Genomic DNA, 21,357 nt, shown 5'->3' with positions numbered 1-21,357 from the left:
ATTTTTAGGGCGGGATCTAGGGGGAGGTACAAGCAAAATTGTCTGCCAAAAAAGATTGAATTCACATTTTCAGGGCGGGATCCAGGGGGAGGGGGGGGGGGTAAAATGGGGCTAGCTCCCCGGGTGGCAAAACAATCCAAAACAAAATTCGATTTGTTCGACGTAACCGATTTTCAAAATTAAAGCGTCAAACAGAGCTAATTCCAGCCTTCTATAAATCGACGTTGGATTTTGTTAAAGCCTTTTCCTTAAAAAAGAAGAAAAACTCCTCTAGATTTTTTCTCTTATAACTCAAATAAAAAACAAAATACAAAAGTTTTGATTTTCGAAAAATCAGTAAACAAAATTTCTTGCTCTAAAATCAAGGTTTTTAATTTTCATTGAGTTTTTTTTTGTTTATTTCTCATTACCCTATAATATCATACCCTTTTTGTTTTTGAGATATGAGAGCAATTATTTAAGAAACCGTCTTACGCATACCAAACAGAAATTTTATTTATTCTTATCTGGCTTATCCGTTGACCTATAATACTATGCCGATTTTGTTTTGAAAGTTAGTAATGATTTGAGGACCTGTCTCAAATCCATTTGGCTGATATTACCAAAATGAAAATTGTATTTATTCTAGCCTGCTCCCCCCGCTAACTTATAACATCTTAACCATTCTTGTTCTCAAAGTTATGATTTTATGAGCCGTCCCATGTCTATTTGGTAACTTGTACCAGCATTAGATTTTGCAATAGCCTATTATGTCCGTTAACTTATAACACCTTACTTAGTTTTCTTTATCGTAGCGACTGCTCATTAGAAAATCTGTGTCTTACACATTTAGTAACCGATTCCAATTTTGAAATTTCATTTATTATAACCTTTCCTACTCGTTCAGCTGCAATCCCATTCATTTTAACCTATCCTACCCGTTCACCCCCAACCCCGATCATTTTAACCTATCCTACCCGTAAACCTTCAACCCCATTAATTTAACCTATCCTACCCGTTCACCTTCAACCCCATTTATTTTACCCTATCCTACCCGTAAATCTCCAACCCCATTTATTTTAACCTATCCTAACCGTAAAGCTCCAACCCCATTTATTTTAATCTATCCTACCCGTAAACCTCCAACCCCATGTATTTTAACCTATCCCACCCGTAAACCTCCAACCCCCTTTTATTTTAACCTATCCTACCCATAAACCTCCAACCCCATTTATTTTAACCGATCCTACCCGTAAGCCTCCAACTCCTTATTTGTCATTTTTTCTTGAACTAAACAGCCATTTAATGGCTTGATACAAACAAACTTGGCCTCTTGAACCAATATGGAAATTTGTAATTAATTAATTTACCCTACCCGTCAACCTTTCATACCTTACCTGTTTTTATTTCTTGTAGCCGATAATTATTGGAGGAATTATCTCATATACATTTGATGGCATTTATCAAAATGGGAGTTATCATTTATTTAGATCTACCCCACCCGTTAGCCTAAAACATCTTACCCGTTTTTGCTTCTCGTAGTGAGCAATCATTTGAGGAACTGTCTCAAATCCATATGGTCGCTTATACCAAGATGGCGGTGCTCTCTTATCTTCTTCACGAACAGACCCACGTATGTTCCTCAGATTAATGTGAATTTCTCGATTTCTTTCATGAACCTGGACAACATACATCATAAGCCACAAAAGCAACATCCACACAAGACACTTTAACGCCCTGACTGTTACAAACAAATTTTGTCCACATTAAGAAGGTCTCTGAAATAACTTTCTATATATGGTAGCTGATTAATGACAATAGTATTTTACGTTATTAACGCATATTTTACGTTATAGTGGGGGAAGTAGCGTTTTAAATTATTTCAGAGACCTAATTTCTCTCAAAATAACATGAAATGAATGAATAAATTTATTGAGAACCCGTCGATTTAACAAAAATGATGACGGAGCAAAAAAAACAAGAAAAAGAAACACTGAAGAAAAATAATAAGAGAAAACACGACAAAACAAAGGAGTCAACAAATAAACCAATATTACGTAGCTAATTATTACTATACTTTTATTACTATTACTATGTATTTTTATACTTTTATTTTTATTTTTATACTTATAATTATACTTTTACTACTATCTACAATAATTATTATTACTATACTATAATTGTTACTATAATAGAAATATTAGTATAAACATTGCTATAAAGTAAAAAAATATTATAAAAATTCCTATAGAAGTAAATTGTGCCACTAATGGTTATGAGCTCTTGAGTTGTGATTTTGAATTTATTTTTCAACTCCTTTAAATAGTTCTGTGATATTAAAATGTATAATCAGTTCATGGAAAATAACATGAAAACCCCCAAAACCAAAATCTTAAATGCCGAAAATATTAATGCATCTTGACATAATCTATTTTTGCAAGGATAAGATAGGCTATTTTTTTTTTTTAAACAAAACTACTTTTATTGCACAATTTTTATTTTTTTGGTTTCGGAATTTTGGTTTCCATTCTAATTTACCGTCTATTAAGTGCTAATTAGATTATATTACATTTAAATTGCAATTAAATACTAATTAGATGTTGATTTAATCTTCATTAAAGACCAAAATGAAGATTGGATGAGGTGGAAAAGGAGGGTTTACAGTAGTGTAGGTCTCAGGTGAACGATTTTTAAGCTGGGTTGTCATTAGTAGTAGCAGTAATAACTTAATGTCAAAGTGATTAAAATTAACTTAAGATCCGAGAGGCCGTGCTAGCCGAGTGGGTTGGTGCGCTGGATATACGTTCTTGTCCGAGAGAGCGAGGGTTCGAATCCTAGTATATCCAAAAATTTGGTTTGGGACGGGGGTCAGTGGCGTGACTCTGTAAGCTGAGCCAGAGTCAACCCATCTTTAAATATGTACCTGGAGAAATCTGGGGAAGGTAAACAGGAAGGGTGTGCGAAAGAACAGGATGGTTGCCACCCCCCATTGCACTTCCAAAAGCCAAGAAATGGAGATCAGTAACACCGGTAGCGACTGTAAAGCCCAATGCCGTATTCTTTACCTTTTTTTTAAGATCCAAGAAAAGGTAATATGGAGACATTTTCATTATCGAGCTATGAATTAGGTGAACATGTTCTTTTTATAATTATGCTTACGTCTTTACTAAATTTATTTTATGTTTATATTTATGTGCTCGATGTTTTTTATGCTCTTACTATACATATTAATCGCGTCCTATTAAACACTGAATTTTGCCATGCTTCACTCCTGTTTCAACCCGTGTGCGTGTACATTGAACCAACTGGGACGTAACCAAGAACCAGAAACATCAATGGAAATATTTAATTTTGGCTATATTTCTACATATTGGGAGAAATTCAGGGTAAAGTATAGTGAGGCTGCATTTGAAATGTGTTAACTAACATTATTCTACATATTATAAAGTATGAATTGTTGTTTTTAACCGTTTTCTATCCAAAATAAGAGAAAAAATGTATCATATTAATGGGCTTATAAAGGGCTTAAAAATTGGATTTCCGAAAAAGAGCGATTATTATTTTATAAAATATATTAATTAATTTTTATAAAAATACTATTATATTCAGAAAGAGGCATTGGGTTTATTTTTATTTATGAAAAAAGGCATTGAGTAGTATGTTCACCTAATTCATAGCTCAGTAGTGGAAAGGTCTCCATGCTTATCCAGAAAATATGTTTAAGTAAATGAAAGTGTCAAACATAAAACGAAAAAAAAATCTGAAAATACAACTAATATACAATTTTTTTGTATATCAGACTTTCAGAAAACAGTAAAAAATTATCTGAAAAGCTTCTTTTCTAACTTCTTCATTTTAAGCAATAAAATAAAAATTAAACCTATTTAGAAAAATGAAAGTATAGTTATCTTAACAAGAAAATACTATTCAGAAAAATCCATTTTACACCACTCAATTCGGTCCATGTCAAGAATTTAGCAAAGTCAAACCAATAAGGGGTATAATTAAAAAAGAAGAAAAAAAAGAAACAAAGGCAAAATATTTATTTATGAATAAATAATATGAAAAGACAATATTTATTGTCTATGCTAGGATACTGTATATTTGGCATATTGGTAAATCTGGCACGTGAAATATGTCTTTCTTTGTTCCTGTGAAATATCTTTACACTATCTATAGACCGGAACGTAATTTGCACTTAATGAAAACAAAATACAGTTCAAACATTGTCTGTTTTATACGTTAATAAATCTAGAATTGTAGTAACTCTAAGGGTTGAATATCAGTATAAATAAAATTGTCAGTCAACATTGATTTTTTTTTCAGTAATCTCGATTATTATGGTGATTTTATTTCTTGATGTTATGAGGAATAAATATAAATTAGTCGAAAAAAAAAGCGTTTTCAGTAAAGCGCAAATTGAGTTCTGGTCTTTAGAAAGTACAAAAAGTGGGGTCCGCATCCGGAGAGTAACGGGGCATGGGTTATATAATAATTTTTTCTCAAAGTTACTGATGGGTGGGGGTAACTATCCCCTTGCCCCCCCCCCCCCCAAACGACGCCACTGAAAGCCTTAGAATAATAATTACACAAAATTGGCCCTACTCCTCATTGTAATAGTTTCTGCTCGTTTTAAGTTTGACTAGATTATTTATTGCAATTTCCATTATTTTGGATTCCACTTATCTATTGATAGTAACTTATGGTCGTTTGAAATGTTGTTAAATATACTCAATATTACTGAAACATACACTTGAGATTTTATTTCACATTTATTTCTGCTCGTCTTTGGTTTAGTGTAGCTCTTTACTCTTCCTTGAAAACCTTGTTCTTAAGAAAAAGTTTTTTTTTTATTAATTAAAAAAACTTTGCGAAAAATAAGTTGTTCAAAGAAAAGTAAAGGCTATTTTAAACTTAAGCTCAGCATATACAAATACCTTTTAAAATTCAAACTCAAAACGACCAGAAATTACTATTAAAGAATAAATGAAACCCAAAACGAACAGAAATTGAATATGCAATCATAGCAAAAACATACAAGTAATAATATAAATGAATAAATAGATCTTAAAGCGAGTAATGATTAGATTGAATATTGAAAACACAATGAAAAAAATGTTTTCCTATTGAAGTATAAATGAAATTTAAAACGAACAGAAATTAAATAAACAATCAATGCAAACAAACATACAATAGATATTAATGTAAATTAATAAACAGATCTTAAAACGAGTGAAACTTAAATTGAATATGGAAATGAAGCTTGAAACGAACAAAAATTACTACAAACAAGAGTTTGGGTATGACCTCCTTCTCTCACTGTAAAAGTCTAAAACCTACTGCGTCATTGGCGCTTTACTGAAAACCAATTTTATGACAAATATTTTCTTTTGTATTTAATATTGAAAATAAACATTAAAATTATAGTAAAATTTTGAACTGATGAGCTTTCAGCAATAAATATCATTATACATAAAATATTCACTTTAATTTATTAGCTCTTTTTAAAGTTGTTAAAGACGAATAGAGTTTCCCTACGGACAAGTGTTTGGATACTGCTTACTTTCCTAACTGTAAATAAAAACCAAAAGCCTACTGCATCATTGGCGCTTAACTCAAAACGGATTATATTACAAATATTTTCTTTTCCAGTTCTTACAGCATTGAAAATAAAAATACAATTACAGTGAAATAAGTTCTTGAACTGATAGATCTTTCAACAATTAATATCATTATACATCAAATAAAAAATTTGATGTTGTTTATACTTTCCAAGACTGTTCAAGGCGCATATAGTTTTCAGTAAAGCGCCAATGACGCAGTAGGTTTTAGGATTTTACAGTGAGAGAAGGAGGTGATACCCAAACTCTTGTTTGTAGTTATTTTTATTCGTTTCAAGCTTGATTTGCATATTCAATTTAAGTTTCACTCGTTTTAAGATTTATTTATTCATTTACATTAGTATCTACTGTATGTTTGTTTGCATTGATTGTTTATTTAATTTCTGTCCATTTTAAGTTTCATTTATACTTCAATAGGAAAATTTTTTTTTTTTCATTTTAAGCTTGATAATCATATTCAATCTAAGCGCTACTCGCTTTAAGATCTATTTATTCATTTATATTATTACTTGTGGTATGTTTTTGCTATGATTGCTTATTTAATTTCTGTTCATTTTGGGTTTCATTTATTCTTTAATAGTAATTTCTGGTCGTTTTGAGTTTGAATTTTAAAACGTATCTATATCTGCTGAGCTTAAGTTTAAAATGGCCTTTACTTTTCTTTGAAGAACATATTTTTCGGAATTTTTTTTTAAAATTAATTTTTGTTCGTTTTTGATTGCAAAAAATTTCAAGTTTCTAAAAATTCCTTATTTAAAAATCAAACTTTAAAAAAAAACGAATATTCATCAAATTATCAAAACTGATATCAAAGTAACAATATTAAAGTGAAAAAATTGGTATGTGTCAACCTCGGAGTTTTTATTATCTGATGTTTGAACTATTTTTAACAAAATTGCTACCTCTAAATTTTTATCGGATGGGTTTGGGGAAAAAGGGCGTGGGGGGACTAGTTAAAGCTTCGGTCTATTTTGACTCTTTAAAAGTGAACTAGAACTTTCTATTTTCAATCAAATGAACCCTCTCTGAAGTTTATACGAATATCCCTTCTATAAGAACCATATATATCCCCAGAATATAACTTACAACGCCTATCCCTGGGCCCTGAGGGGTTGTCTCGACCCTGGAGTTTTAATAGCTGATGGTTGAACTATTTTTAACAAAATGGTCACCTGAATTTTTTATTGGATGGGTTTATCCATCCGATACGTCCAAAGGTGTGGAGGACCGGAGAGGCTCGTTGCCCTCTGATCTTTTTTCACTCTGAGAAACTGAACTACAACTTTTAATTTCCATTCAAATGAACCCTCTCTGAAGTTTATACGAGCATACCTTCCATAAGAACCATATATGCCCCTAGAGTAGTACTTACAACGCCTTCCTCTGCCCTGGGGGGGGAGGTGTTGACACAGGAGTTTTTCTTATCTGTTCTTTGAACTATTTTTTAAGAAATGACCATACGTAAAGGTGTTTTTGTCATATGATCTTTCAACTATTTTAAAAAAAATGGCTACCTCAAATTTTTTATCAGGTGTATTTGGGGAAAAAGAGCTTGGGGGCCAGTTGCCCTCTGATCACTTTTGACTCTTAAAAAGGACACTAATACTCTCGATTTCCAATCGAATGAGCCCCCTTTGAAGTTTATAAGATGACCCCTTCTATATGAAGTGCTTCTTGGAAAAAAATAAATGGAGTGTGGGGGGAGGCTAGCTGCCCTCCATACACTTTTGACTCTTAAAAGTGAATTACAACTTTCAATTTCCAATCAAATGAGCCCTCTAGGAATTTTATACGAGCATCCCTTCCATAACAACCATATATGCCCCCAGGGCATAACTTACAACACCTACCCCCGGGCCCTGGGGGGCTGTGTCGATACATCTCAAATTTTTTATCTGATGCATTTAGGGTGTGGAGGAGGGGGGACTAGTTGCCCTCCGATCTCTTTTGACTCTTAAAAATTGAACTAGAACTTTCAATTTCCAATCAAATGAGCCCCCTCTGAAGTTTGTACGAACATACCTTCCATAAAAAGCATATACGCCCCCAGGACAACACTTACAAAGCCTATCCCCTGGGCTCTGGGGGGTGTTTTTGTTATTTAATTTTTGAACAATTTCCAAAACACTGGTTATCTCAAAATTTGTAAGGGACGGGTTTAGGGGAAAAAGAGCGTGAGGGGGGGGGGGGCTAGTTTAACTCTCTTGACTCTTAAAAAGTGAACTAGAACTTTCAAAATCCAATAAAATGAGCCCATTATGAAGTTTATACGAGCATCCCTTTCATAAGAACCATATATGTTCCTTAGGGCATGACTTAGAACGCCTTAGCCTGTTCCCTGGGGTTCTATTGACACCGGATTTTTTCTTATCCGACCTTTGAACTATTTTTAACAAAATGTCTATCTCAAAATTTTCATCAGTTGGGTTGGGGGATAGCTGCCCTCGGATCTCTTTTGATTATAAAAAAGTGAGCTCGAACTTTCAATATCCAATCAAATGAGCCCTCTCTGGAGTTTATTTTTGTCCCTTTTATACGAACAATGCCCCAGGGCATAACTTACAACGCCGGCCCCCGGGCCCTCAGGGGTTGTGATGACACCTGAGTTTTTGTTATCTGACTTTTGAGAAATTTTTAACTTAATGCCTATCTCAAAATTTTTATTGGCTGTATTTGGGGAAAAAGGGGCGTGGAGGAGGGCTAGTTGCCCTCCAATCTCTTTTGACTTGAAAAAAACTTAACTAGAACTTTCAATTTCCAATAAAATGAGCCATCTCTGAATTTTTTACGACCATCCCTTCAATAAGAAAAATATATTCCCCATGGGCATAACTTACAACTCCTGCCCTCGGGCCCTGGGGGGCTGTGTTGTCCCCTGAGTTTTCGTTATACGGTCTTTGAACCATTTTGAAAAAAATCTATCTCAAAGTTGTTATCAGATGGGTTTGAGGAAAAAGGCCGTGGAGGGGGGGGGGCTAGGTTCCCACCAATATCTTTTGACACTTTAAAAGTGAACTAGAACATTCAGTTTTCAATGAAGTCAGCCTTCTTTGAAGTTTGTTAAACCATCCCTTCCATGATACCCATTTATGCCCCCAGGGCATAACTTACAACGCCTGCCCCCCGGGTCCTTGTGGGTTGTGTCTGGAAAAAAAGGTTTGGGGGGGGGGGAAGCTGGTTACCCTCCAATTTCTTTTGACGCTTAAAAAGTGAAATAGAACTTTCAATTTCCAATCAAATGACCCCTCTCTGAAGTTTATATGACCATTCCTTCCATAAGAACCATATATGCCCCAAGGGCATAACTTATAACCCTTGCCACTGAAGACTGTGGGGGGGGGGAGTGTCCTCTTTAAACATGTAATTTCCAGAACTTTCAACAACGTTGTACAAAATGACTATACAAAAATTTTGATGGGATGCGTTTGGGGAAATGGTGGGGGTGGAAGGGGTGTCAGTTGCCTTAGAATCACTTTCGACTATTAAAAAGGGCACTATCCCTTTGAATTCCCAATCAAATGAGCCTTTTTTGAAGTTTCTACGACAACGCCTTCTATAAAAACCTTATATGCCCCCAGGGTATAATTTAAAACCCTTGCCTTGAGGGTTGTGGTGGAGTGTCTTCCTCAAAAACATATTTTCTATCTGGAAATCAACTACGCTGAACAAAATGGCAATCTCAAAATTTTGATTGGATGTGTTTGGGGGAAAGATGGGCATTGGGGGGGGGGGGCAGTTGCCCTCCAATCACTTTCAACTATTAAAAAGGGCACTAGCCCTTTGAATTTTCAATCAAATGAGCCTGTTTTGAAGTTTGTACGACAACACCTTCTATAAAAAACCTTATATGCCCCCAGGTTATAACATAAAACCCTTGCCCTGAGGGTTGTGGGGGAGTGTCCTCCTCAAAACATATTTTCTATCTGAAAATCAACTACGCTGAAGAAAATGGCTATCTCAAAATTTTGATTGAATGTGTTTGGGGGAATGATGGTCGTAGGGAGGGGGCTAGTTGCCCTCCAATCACTTTCGACTATTAAAAAGGACACTAGCCCTTTGAATTTCCAATCGAATGAGCATTTTTTGAAGTTTTTACGACAACGCCTTCTATAGAAACCTTATATGCCCACAGGGCATAACTTAAAACCCTTGCCCTAAGGGTTGTGGGGGATTGTCCTCGTCAAAAACTTATTTTCTATCTGGAAATCAACTACCCTGAACAAAATGGATATCTCAAAATTTTGATGGGATGTGTTTGGGGGAATGCTGGGGGGGGGGGGGGGGCTAGTTACCCTCCAATCACTTTAGACTATTAAAAAGGGCACTAGAACTCTCGATTTCCAATCGAATGAGCCTCCTTTGAAGTTTCTACGACGACCCCTTCCATATGAAGTACCTCTGGAAAAAAATAAAAATAAATAATAGAACATTGGAGCCATATGGCCTTTACTATAGGGAACGCTGCAGCGTTGCCTCTGATTGTTGAACACTGTTTTCACATTCTCTCTTTTAACACTATAGCTGCCATTGGTCTCTCCGCGATTCAAATTTTGAGTGCCAACGTTAACCCAATTGCGTTAATCGACGTTAAGTCGACGTAACAAAAAATGTGGACACATCTATATACTGTATATGGAATGTCAAATGGGAGAATGTACAGTCAAACGGGACTGGAGAGACAGATACCCGGTACTAAAACAGTTGTTAGAGTGGAATTGATCTAATATGAATGTTAAAATTACAATTTGGGATTTGCCAAAGACAGAAAAAGAGGTTAGGTTAGGTTAAGTATTTAATATATGGTATGCTCTACCCCCCCCCCCCACTAATGTGCAAACATTTAGCCCAAATTTGTTTATAAACTATTATATTTGTATCCTATTTTATTTTATTTCATTAGCATTAACAAAACTTGACTTCTTTAGTAGTGTCCGCATTATGCACCAGTACTAAAATTTTTAGCGAAAGAAAAATATTAAAAGTTATAAACTATTAATTTCAGAATAGTAAAATATAAGCTAAATATTTTCTTTCGCCAGTTGAATATTTTTCAGATCTTCTTCACAATATCACCTATTAGTTTTTCAGAGTTTTTGCCATCAACCAATTTTGTTTTCATTTTCACGAAGGGAAAATAGTAATATACCAAGATAGGAGTTTTTATTGATTGACCTAACCAACCCCTACCCCACCCGTTAGCCTTATGCCCGTGCCACATTATAGTCACACTTGTCGATAAAATCAAAATTACGCACGACTACAGCGCCAATTACGTTTACTGTTCGTAATTTCTCGAGTTGAACATTGTTCAACTTTCAAACATAAATTTCTTGACTGACCAATCAGGGTCAAGATTTAAGGCATAATTTTTAAAACTAGAAAATATGGAAACTTAGAACAGCGGTTTTTCTATCTGGGAGAGGAATCTGAGAAAAGTTATGAAGACTTAGTATTAATTAAGAACAGTTGGACACAAATTACTGTTAGTGCAAACTTATTAAACTAATTTCTAGCAATTTCAATTTTTTGCTTTTTAAATACAAGTGTGACGCTAAAATCAAAGAAATTGCCTTGTCTTTCATGAAATTATAGAGTTGTGAGAAAGAGTCAAAATTTAGCGTGAAGAGCGAGGCGTTGAGGAGGAGACAGTCCCTCTCCTATTCGGAATCATTTCTGTTCGTTTTAAGTTTTAATGTTGCTGCTTACTTTAAGTTAAAAAACTTGTTTTTTTTATTTAATTACTGAACATTTTTAAATTAATAAATGTTTTGATTTTGGCTCACCGTACATGAATAATCAAAACGAAATTTGCATACTAATTTTACTTTGTTTTTGGCTAAATGTTGTCTAATTTTATTTACGAACGTTTTTATTAGTAATAAATATACGTAACTTGCGAAATAACTCAAGTAACGAACTTCTATATTCGTATATTTTTATTACGTATATTAGGGGGTTCGCCCCCTTAGTCAATACCTCGCTCATTACACTAAAGTTCAATTTTTTTTCCCAATTCTTTAAGAATGACCCCTTAATCTCAAAGGCCGTTAATTAAAATAAATAACTCTTATGAAAGTACTAAAAAAAACTATAGCGTAAAGAGTAAGGTAGTGACTTGGGGACGAACCGAATCATATACGTGATAGTTTCTGTTCGTTACAAGTTTTTTTGTTGAAAAGTTTTCAGTTGAAAAGTTTTTCAGTTGAAAACTTGTTTTTTTTTATTTAATTTCTGACCGTTTTTTTCAATAATGCTGAAAAATCCTACACCTACTTCATAGCAATGTCCCTTCTCCCATGAAAACGTCCTCCATGGAAAGATCCTCCAACGTAAAACTCGATCCCCCCACCACCAGAAAAAATTTCTCCTAAAACGTCTGTATATATCCCAATAACCAATACTATATGGAAACATTGGGCTAAGTTCACAACTTGCAGCCCTTCCCCCGGGGACTTTGGGGGATTCAGTCATTCTCAAAGACATAGTTGTTGTATTTTTCGACTATGTTGAACAAAATGCCTATCTCAAAATTTTGATCAGGTGACTTTGGGAAAAAATGAGCGTGGGAGGGGGCCTAGCTGCCCTCCATTTTTTTGGTCACTTAAAAAGAGCACTAGAACTATTACTTTCCTTTCGAATGAGCCCTCCTGTGATATTCTAGGACCACTGGGTCAATACGATCACCCCTGGGAAAAAAACAACAAAAAAACAAATAAACACGAATCCGTGATCTTTCTTCTGGAAAAAAATATAAAATTCCACATTTTTGTAGATAGGAGCTTGAAACCTCTACAGTAGGGTTCTCTGATACGATGAATCTGATGGTGTGATTATCATTAAGGTTCTCTGACTTTTAAGGGGTGTTTCCTTCTTTTTTTTCGAAAATAAGGCAAATATTCTCTCGTAATTTTTGATGGGTAAGACGTAACTTTTGATGGGTTTGATGAAACTTATATATTTGAAACCAGCATAAAAATCTGATTCTTGTGATGTATCTATTGGTATCAAAATTCCGTTTATTAGAGTTTCGGTTACTATTGAGCCGGGTCGCTCCTTGCTTACAGTTCGCTACCACGAACTGTTTGATTTCAGAGACTTTATTTCTCCCAAAATATAGTGAGAGAAGTAACGTTTTAAATTATTTCAGAGACATAATTTCTCCCCAAATAACATGAAATAAATGAATGAAGTTATTGAGAACCTATCGAGTTAACAAAAATAATGATGGAGCAAATGAGATGACAAAAAGAAACACTGAAGAAAAACAAGACGAAAGAAAACATGAAGAGAAAATGACAAAATCTTAGAATACCCATCGCTATATTATAAAACGGCAATTGTAAGACATAACAAGGCTTAAATTTTGCAAAAATAATAATGATGCAAAGAAGACGACAAAAAGAAACACTTAAGAAAAAGAAGACAAAAAGAAACATGAAGAGAAAATTGCAACATCAAAGAATACCAGTCGCTAACTTACAAAACGGTAAAAGATATGTAAGACATTTCTTTACCTGTTGAACAAACTCTTTCAGATCTTCTCCTTTCTTAACAACATCTGCCATAGATTTCTCAGAGTTTTCTTTATTTTCACTCTCAGCATCAATCGTTTCCCTTTTCTTTTTTATGCTGAGTCTTCTATTCAGTTCAGGTCCATATTTCTCTCTTACCGCATAGCCACGGTAATCTGAAAAGTCAATGAATAATTTCTAAGTCGGCAATTGGCAATTTTCCAGTCATAAAGACCAACAAATCTGTAAATTGAATTTTGTTTAAGACCCTTTAAGAAGACTAATTACTTGCTGGTTTCTAATATGGCAATTGTCAATTTGTCATTGTCAATATGTCAATCTGTCATAGAGACAAAGATAATTTGGTTCGTGCATTTTTTTTAAACTTGATTAGAATTTTAGTTTTGTTAGTTTTTGTGGATTATTTTTAAAAAAGAGTTTGAACTACTATTGAAGTGGTTTTGAGTTATTTTTATTGTTTAGAGCTTGGACTCTCCTCATTGAAGTGGTTTTGAGTTAATTTTATTATTTAGAGCTTGGACTCTCCTCATTGAAGTGGTTTTGAGTTATTTTTATTGTTTAGAGCTTGGAATATCCTCAATAGTAAATAGTCCAGTTGTTTTGATCTTTATTTAATGCGTTCCTAGAGAGCATAACTGAAACTTTATAAGTAATTCAAAATCGTATTCTGGTTTTTCAATCTAGAAGCTAACGCGCTTTCAGATTTAAATAGCCTCTCATTTCAATTCAATGACCCTAGTGTTTCAGTAGTTGCTCTTAAAGGACTGGGACAAAATTTAAACTTCAGTGTAAAAACCAAGGAGCTGAGGAGAGGGTAGTTCCCCCCATATACAAAATAATTTCTGTTCGTTTTAAGTTTTAATGTTGCTCCTTACTTTCAGTTGACAAGCATTTTTTTACATTTAATTCAGATTTTTCTTTCAAATCATGGGGTTGTAGATAGGGTAGTTCCCCTCAGATAAGAAATAATTTCTGTTCGTTTTAAGTTTTAATGTTGCTCCTTGCTTTCAGTTGACAAGCTTTTTTTTATATTTAATTTCAGATTTTTTTTTCAAATCATGGGGTTGTAGATAGGGTAGTTCCCATCAGATAAGAAGTAATTTCTGTTCGTTTTAAGTTTTAATGTTGCTCCTTATTTTCAGTTGAAAAAACTTTTTTTATATTTAATTTCGGATTTTTTTTTTCAAATCATACCCAGGCCTAACCAAAAACCACAGATTTGTTGCTATTAAATCACATATATAAATAATTGAAAAATGATTGGTAGAAACCCGCTTATTCAGGTTTTCTGCTTATGAATTAAAATATTAGGGTTCAATTAAAACCATGCACCAAATTTTTGTATATTTTGAATATTTGAATATTTAGTCATAATTTTTGCTGTATAGAAGTCCTTGATAAAATTTTTACTACAGAATTTTAGGTGGACGGAAAGGGGTATTATTGTTCATATTGACGAAAATTCTGCGTGACTTTTAATCTTTTACTTTGCTGAAACCATCACGACCTCTACAGTACTATGGGTTAACTCTTCTGAATTTAACTGAATCTTACCTAGAATCGAATAAGTTGAAGCTCAGCGCATCTAAGACAGATTGTGATCTTCCAAAGTAGGAAACCCAATACACCTCAGGATTATTCCTTTACTTATAAATATGAGGCAATAAAAATGACCCCAAAGTATAAACATCTGGGATTCATGGTCGCAGCAAATGGGAATTGGACCAAGCACATTAAATTGATGATTTCACGTGGTAAGGCAGCTGCTTGTGCTCTACTTCGACAAAAACATATCATGGGAATAAAAAATATGAAGATGCATAAGTACCTTTTTATGACAAAAGTCCTACCTGTTGCCCATTATGGGTGTGAGCTGTGGGGGACTACTACGGTAAAACAACTGGAATCTCTGCAGTTTATGTATTTTAAAAGAGTTATAGGCCTCCAAAATAATTTTAGTAGCTTGGTCCTAAAGGGTGATTTGGGTTCGCAGGATCTACGTAATATGAGGACTATACAAATGATTAAGTTTTGGTTACAGGTTATGCGCTTAACTGATAACCGCCTGGCGAAAGCGGCCTACACAGAGATGTTGAGTTTTATCAAAAAGGCAGCATGGCCAAAACAAGTTAAAGCATTGTTGGATAATGCTGGTGTATCATGGGCATGGAATGAGGGGCACGGTCCTCTAGGTAAACCTGAAGATTTCTCGGTAAGTTTGCATCGCGCCTTCGGGACCAAGAGATTCAGGTTTGGCTAACGGGTTTGGAAAAGTCTAGTAGCCTGCATTTTTATAGACAGATTAAAGATGTGTATGGGGAGGAGTTTTATTTGAAGCTGAACCTACCGTGGAAAACACTTAAGTATTGGTTGCAGGCGCGGGCAAATTGCATACCACTTCGTAAAGGATACTGGGAGTCTTATGATGAGGATGGCTCGAGAAGTAGGCGTGCCTGCCCCCTCAGAAAATGGGATTGGCCATTTTCTGAGTAGATGCCAAAGTTTGGCGAATTATAGAGATAAATTTTTTCATGGGGATGTACCGCTGCTACCGGGGTGTTTTGGGGACTACTTCGAGCGACCTAATTATTGCGTTAGGTTATCTTACAGAGAAGAGTCTGATGGCGCGGAAAGAAGCTGTAGTTTAAATTTGTTGAGTGTTATTGTTCTTTCCTTATTGTTTTTTGTTTATTTGTTTTTGTGTATACGGCCACTGGTTTTAAAATACACGCATGTATATATGTATGTATAACTAGGAAAAGATAAATATTGCCATTTAAAATCGCTAAAAACAAAGCTCTTGGTAGCATTTGCCACCCCATCCCCCAAGAAATATCCTGGCGATGCCCATGATACCCCACCTCACCTTTGCCACCTCTATGCCGATAGACATGTAAATATAAAATTTTATGCTAGATTAAAAAAAAAAGCCGTACTATTACCCCCCCCCCCCTAAACATCAGTAATAAAGATATGGACGAAAAATATTCCGGAGACATCAAGAGGAATTATATATAAATTACCCCCCCCCCCCTTTTAAAGCTCAAATACTCATACTGCATTGATCTGAAGGCTCATGGAGAGATAGGTAATTTTGGCATTGAAATACGCTCTTTGAGGCATATGATATCCCCCCTAAAAATAAACAACCAGCCCTTCTCCATAATAGCCATTATCACTGACTAATTTTCTGAACAATCAATTGAATCAACAAGGTTAAATCAGCATTAATGTAAATGTCTACATAAGCCATTTATCTTATGTGGACAATTTGACATTTAAGGAATGAATGCACCAACGTGCGAAATTCACCGCGGTAGTTCTGAAAATTCTAAATTTTTCTAAAAATCTAATTCTAAAAATTCTTGTCCCTTCTTTGACCTTGTGTGAATCTTCTGTCTATCCGCCTTTATTTCAAAATTTCACAATCAACTATTTATTTCAACTCAGATGAAAGTTCCTTCTTGGCCTGTCCAATTAGGTTCCGGTTTTATCTCGTGATAAAATTGCTACGTCTCAATTAGTCAATTATTCTTGCACGCTAATTAGTTTCGCGATATATTGATTTGTAAAATATTATTATATTTCAACTAGGCAACGCCCATTCAGTTTTTTGCAATATTTTTATATGTACTCACAATAGGCTACTGTGTAGGCTAAATTAAATCGTCTTTTCGGAAAACGCGGATTCTTTTACTATTAGTGTTAATAATAGGACCTTTAGTTGCTGTTTCTGCCAATGGGAAGCTCAATATATGTGTGGAGAGATGGATGAGTCTTCACATCATTTTATAGGGGAATGTAAGAAATTGCGGTTGGAAATATTTGGTAGGGAGGCCGGGGGGATATGCTAGATTTTAGAAATTTGAAAAGTAAGTGTTATTTAGATATAAATAATATTGGAAGGTTCGTCTGGATAGGTATTAGGCATCGTGAAGATTTTCTTGAATAATCCGTCTTAGCATTTTGTCAGTTTACGTCTTATTGTTGCATATTTTTTTTGCCTGTTTGTTGTGCCCCACCATAGCCGAATAGGGCTTTCATGTGAACAAATCTATCTATCTATGTATCTATAGATTTTTTTATACTTTCAAATCGAGTAGCTCACCCAGAAATTTCAACCGATAACAACTTGGTCCTCTTTGGGACAGAAGTGAAGTTTTGTGCCATAAAATGGCAGAAAACGCAACTTCTGAATGACAAAATATTTTTGGTCACTAAAACGGTTTCTATAACTTTTAATTTCCCCTCAGTTTCTTCTGGGATGATTGGTTCGATACAATCACACCTGGCGAAAAAACAACAAACAAACACGTGGCCTTCGTCTTCTGGAATAAATGTAAAACTGAACATTTTTGTTGATAGAAACTTCTCCTGAAGAGGAAATCCCTCTAGTCTGTTTGTTTGATATGCTTTTTTGATTGTCTGGTTCTTTGATAGTCTAGTTGTTTGATAGTCTGGTTGTTTGATACGCTTGTTTGATAGTCTGGTTGTATGACATGGTTGTGTGATAGTCTGTTTGTTTGATATGCTTTTTTGATAGTCTGGTTCTTTGATAGTCTAGTTGTTTGATAGTCTGGTTGTTTGATATGCTTGTTTGATAGTCTGGTTGTATGACATGGTTGTGTGATAGTCTGTTTGTTTGGTATGCTTTTTTGATAGTCTGGTTCTTTGATAGTCTAGTTATTTGATAGTCTGGTTGTTTGATACGCTTGTTTGATAGTCTGGTTGTATGACATGGTTGTGTGATAGTCTGTTTGTTTGATATGCTTTTTTGATAGTCTGGTTCTTTGATAGTCTAGTTGTTTGATAGTCTGGTTGTTTGATATGCTTGTTTGATAGTCTGGTTGTATGACATGGTTGTGTGATAGTCTGGTTGTTTGATATGGTTGTTTGATCGCATGATTTCATATTTTCTCACACTCGTTGCTTTTAATGTGTAAAATTACATCCACTAAATTTTATACATTTATAATCAGTATATACAGCGAACTCTTATGATGTATAAATTATTTTCAAAAATTCCTTTTTTTAGAGTTTTGGGTACTATTTGCCCAAGTTACTCCCTACTTAAAGTTCGTTAACACGAACTATTTGTCATTGATCAAACATAAATGTTTTTTGTCTTACAAAAACTGTCGTGTCATCCCAATAGTAACATAGTTTAACAAAGAATTTACTATTTTACACACAATATCACATTAAAAACTTTATTTACATTAAAGTAAGTACTTCATTTTAACAACAATGATAAGCAATTCTCACCCTCCCATACACTTTCGTGAAAGAGTCCCTAGTGTCGCGATGTGTGCTACGGTTGTACCCAATTAAGTAAATGTTCCTTCGACCTGACCTGTACGTCTTTACAAATTTTCTTTAAGTCAGAATTGTTTTTTTTTTCATGACCAAACTGCCTTTTCTATGACGAATAAATAAGAGCTCCAAATAGGGACAGGTCCTTTTATTCGACAGTGAAACAAAAATATAAACATAAGGCTCTAAATATTTCGTCTAATAAAAGGACCTGTCTCTATTTAGAACTCTTATTTATTTTGTTAAGTCAGAAATTCAGAATAATTCTGTCCAACTGGTACAAATTCAATACATTTGCTCCAAAATTCAACAATTTTCCTCGATGGCTAGGATTAGGTTTCTTACCGTTCATTGTTGCAAAAATACTAACGACTCACGACTTCTTTATCTTTTCTTCTGGGATCAAACGGAATTGGTGATTTTTCTGCGGGCGTTCTTTTTCAACTATTCGTTTCAGAATGTTGGCATCAAATTTAACACTCTAAAAATGAGCCTCATTCAGTTCAATCGTTAAGGTAGGTCAGTTGAAGTCTACATAAGATTTGACCTATTGTTAAGATTTAAATATGTAGTGGCACACTCGACTAATTATTTATATGTTACGTTGGATCAGGCCAGGAATATTTCATGTGTAAGGTAGACTTATAAGGAATAATTGCAACTATGCCTGTGCAACCTTAAACAGTTCAATAAAAACCTATTCAGGTAGATTTGTGGTAAATATTTAGAGTTTAATATAGTTTAGCTCCTATGAGAGTGAATACATCACTATATAATTTTTTATGCTTTTTTCGAATCAAATAATTTCTTAGGGGAAAGTTACGTTTTGAGACCTGTGGACTTGTGATATAAAACAGCAAGACTCGTTTGTTCAATTTTGAAAACTACCGTGAGACTGGTGGACCAAATTTGTATCCCTGAGAGATTACCGTTAGAAGGGAGATGCGTGTGTTCCGCGAAGTGTGATACGCGCTAAGAACTTGTGTGTCTGGTACATTTTTTTTTTCCGAAAAATACATTTTTAGAACTTTTTTTGGTACACATCAAAATTTTAACATCGCTACACTGAGTGTTTACCTAAGTGTAGAGGGGAAATTTTGAAAATCGAAAAATTTTAACAACAAAAAAATTAATAATAACGATTATAAAAACTTTTCCATAATTTCTTTTCGCCTACTCAGAAAAACCTAGAGACCCTCATGGAACACTCTAAACTCGAGTAGAACCAATACTTCAAATAGTCAATAATAAAAATTGATAATTTACAGCTGTTTAAGGATATTTTGCTCATAATTTGGACAGAAGAACTCTAGATCTGCAGTTTCAGTGGTTGAACAGCTTTCTAATTTGTTGTTTTTTGCTTTTTTTGTTTTTTTTTATATTGTTAATTATAAAAACAAAAGTTTTGCATTTGGAGAAGTTCCCTTTTTCTTGTTACTGAAACATACTGCTACTACTACTAACAACTCAATGCAGCACCAAGCCACCTGAGACCAAAACAGCTACTCATTCCCCTCCTCCATTTCAATCTATTTAAAGCCTCTCTCTTTACACCCTCCCAAAAACTTCCAGTTTCTCTTAAATCCTTCCATAAGACCTCAAATCCCGCTCCGTTTTTCGGTTTGTGTGCCTAAGAGTTTAATTCAACATCAAAGAAAGTACCGAGAAAAATTATTTACCCGATAATATTTGGCATAGAAAGCTTAAAAGTACGTTACTGGCGAAAATTGTAAAATAATACGTATTGTTTAAAATTTTAAATTTTAAATTGTATTAAAATTTAATACAAATTAACTGTGAACCTGGAACGGTTTATTAACTAATTCTTTAATACGTTTTACAATGATTATCAAAATACAGATAATTTTAATGAGAGATGAGAAAAATATGAAAAACTTGAGTGTATTAATTAATAATTAATTAGTACAAGCAAGCAAACAGTACAAGCAATAGTTTGCCTTCAGGTATTTTTTTTTGAGAAACAACGTTTTTCATTGCAATGGAGAATGACATTTCAATTTCAGTCCCAGGCCATGTTTTGCTACAGTAAGGGCCTAAGAGGACCCCATACAAAAAGGTAAAAAGGGGGTCTAGTTACCAACCAATCAATTCCACTCACAAAAAGAACACTAAGAACCGCAATTTAAATAGCCATTAAATAGCGTAATTAAATAGCCATTAATTCTCATATATTGAGTCATTTGCCTCCATTTTTCCCAGTTTGATGATGATTGTGTAAAAGTTAATTCGCGAAATAGGCTAGTTAATCGTATTCAAAAAAATTAAATCCAAAATTTAATAGGAATTAAATTTTTGATTGTTCCAACTGTTAATTCGTTCTCGCCTGGAACAAAAAAATCAATATTTATGTAACATTATTAACTTTTTGTCGCACCTGGATCAAACTCTAAATTTACAGTTTAGCGAAATAACAGCCTGAAAAGTTCAGTAGGAAAACCTTGAAAACTTTTACAATTGGCGATGTTAACGCCATAGAAAGTTTTATAGAAAGCTGTTAAGGCATAGAAAGCTTAAACTTACACTTTTGTATAATAACAGCTGCTTCATCTCTGGAAAGTCCAGTAGGAAAATCTCGAGGAAATTCTGCGATTGGCGTTGTTACCGACAAAACACCTAAAATACACAAAAAAATTGTTAGTGATGATGATGATTTAAAAAATTTGACACTTATACAAATGATCAAGTACGAATTTAGTTCATATTTGGGCTTAAATTAAATTGTTGGATGTTTTTTGCAGCAAATTCAGATAAACAGATTTAAATCCTTATAAGAAATTTGTAATAAAACTTGTAAATGAAATCAATTACAACAAGTCTAATTTGGTCGCCGAATGTCTACCTAATAGTAAGTAATTTCTGAGTGTTTTTTAAGGTCGTTTATTATTTTTGCG

The 21,357-nt window shown here is 34.1% G+C and overlaps 1 protein-coding gene across 6 annotated transcripts in view; it reads right to left on the bottom strand.

Moving 5' to 3' along the window:
* Positions 1-21,357, bottom strand: part of LOC148945795 (myosin-IIIa-like) — a 244,434-nt gene that overhangs the window by 33,098 nt on the left and 189,979 nt on the right. For 4 of the 6 annotated variants that reach the window (XM_089098132.1, XM_089098128.1, XM_089098127.1 and 1 more), the window contains 3 exons: positions 20,987-21,079; positions 13,115-13,287; positions 1,503-1,658 (listed from right to left, as the gene is read on the bottom strand). In XM_089098132.1, coding sequence (XP_088954258.1) covers positions 1,503-1,658; positions 13,115-13,287; positions 20,987-21,079 — 422 coding nt within the window. The remainder of the gene's footprint in view (positions 1-1,502; positions 1,659-13,114; positions 13,288-20,986; positions 21,080-21,357) is intronic. The other 2 variants (XM_089098130.1, XM_089098131.1) reach the window with 1 other exon arrangement.

The sequence above is a fragment of the Artemia sp. Qi Xiang Cuo genome, chromosome 12 (genome assembly GCF_049724085.1).
Source record: "Artemia sp. Qi Xiang Cuo chromosome 12, ASM4972408v1, whole genome shotgun sequence".
NCBI classification, from domain to species: domain Eukaryota; kingdom Metazoa; phylum Arthropoda; class Branchiopoda; order Anostraca; family Artemiidae; genus Artemia; species Artemia sp. Qi Xiang Cuo.
Note: the sequence above shows the minus strand (reverse complement) of the source record. Positions and strands in the feature narration are given on the sequence as shown.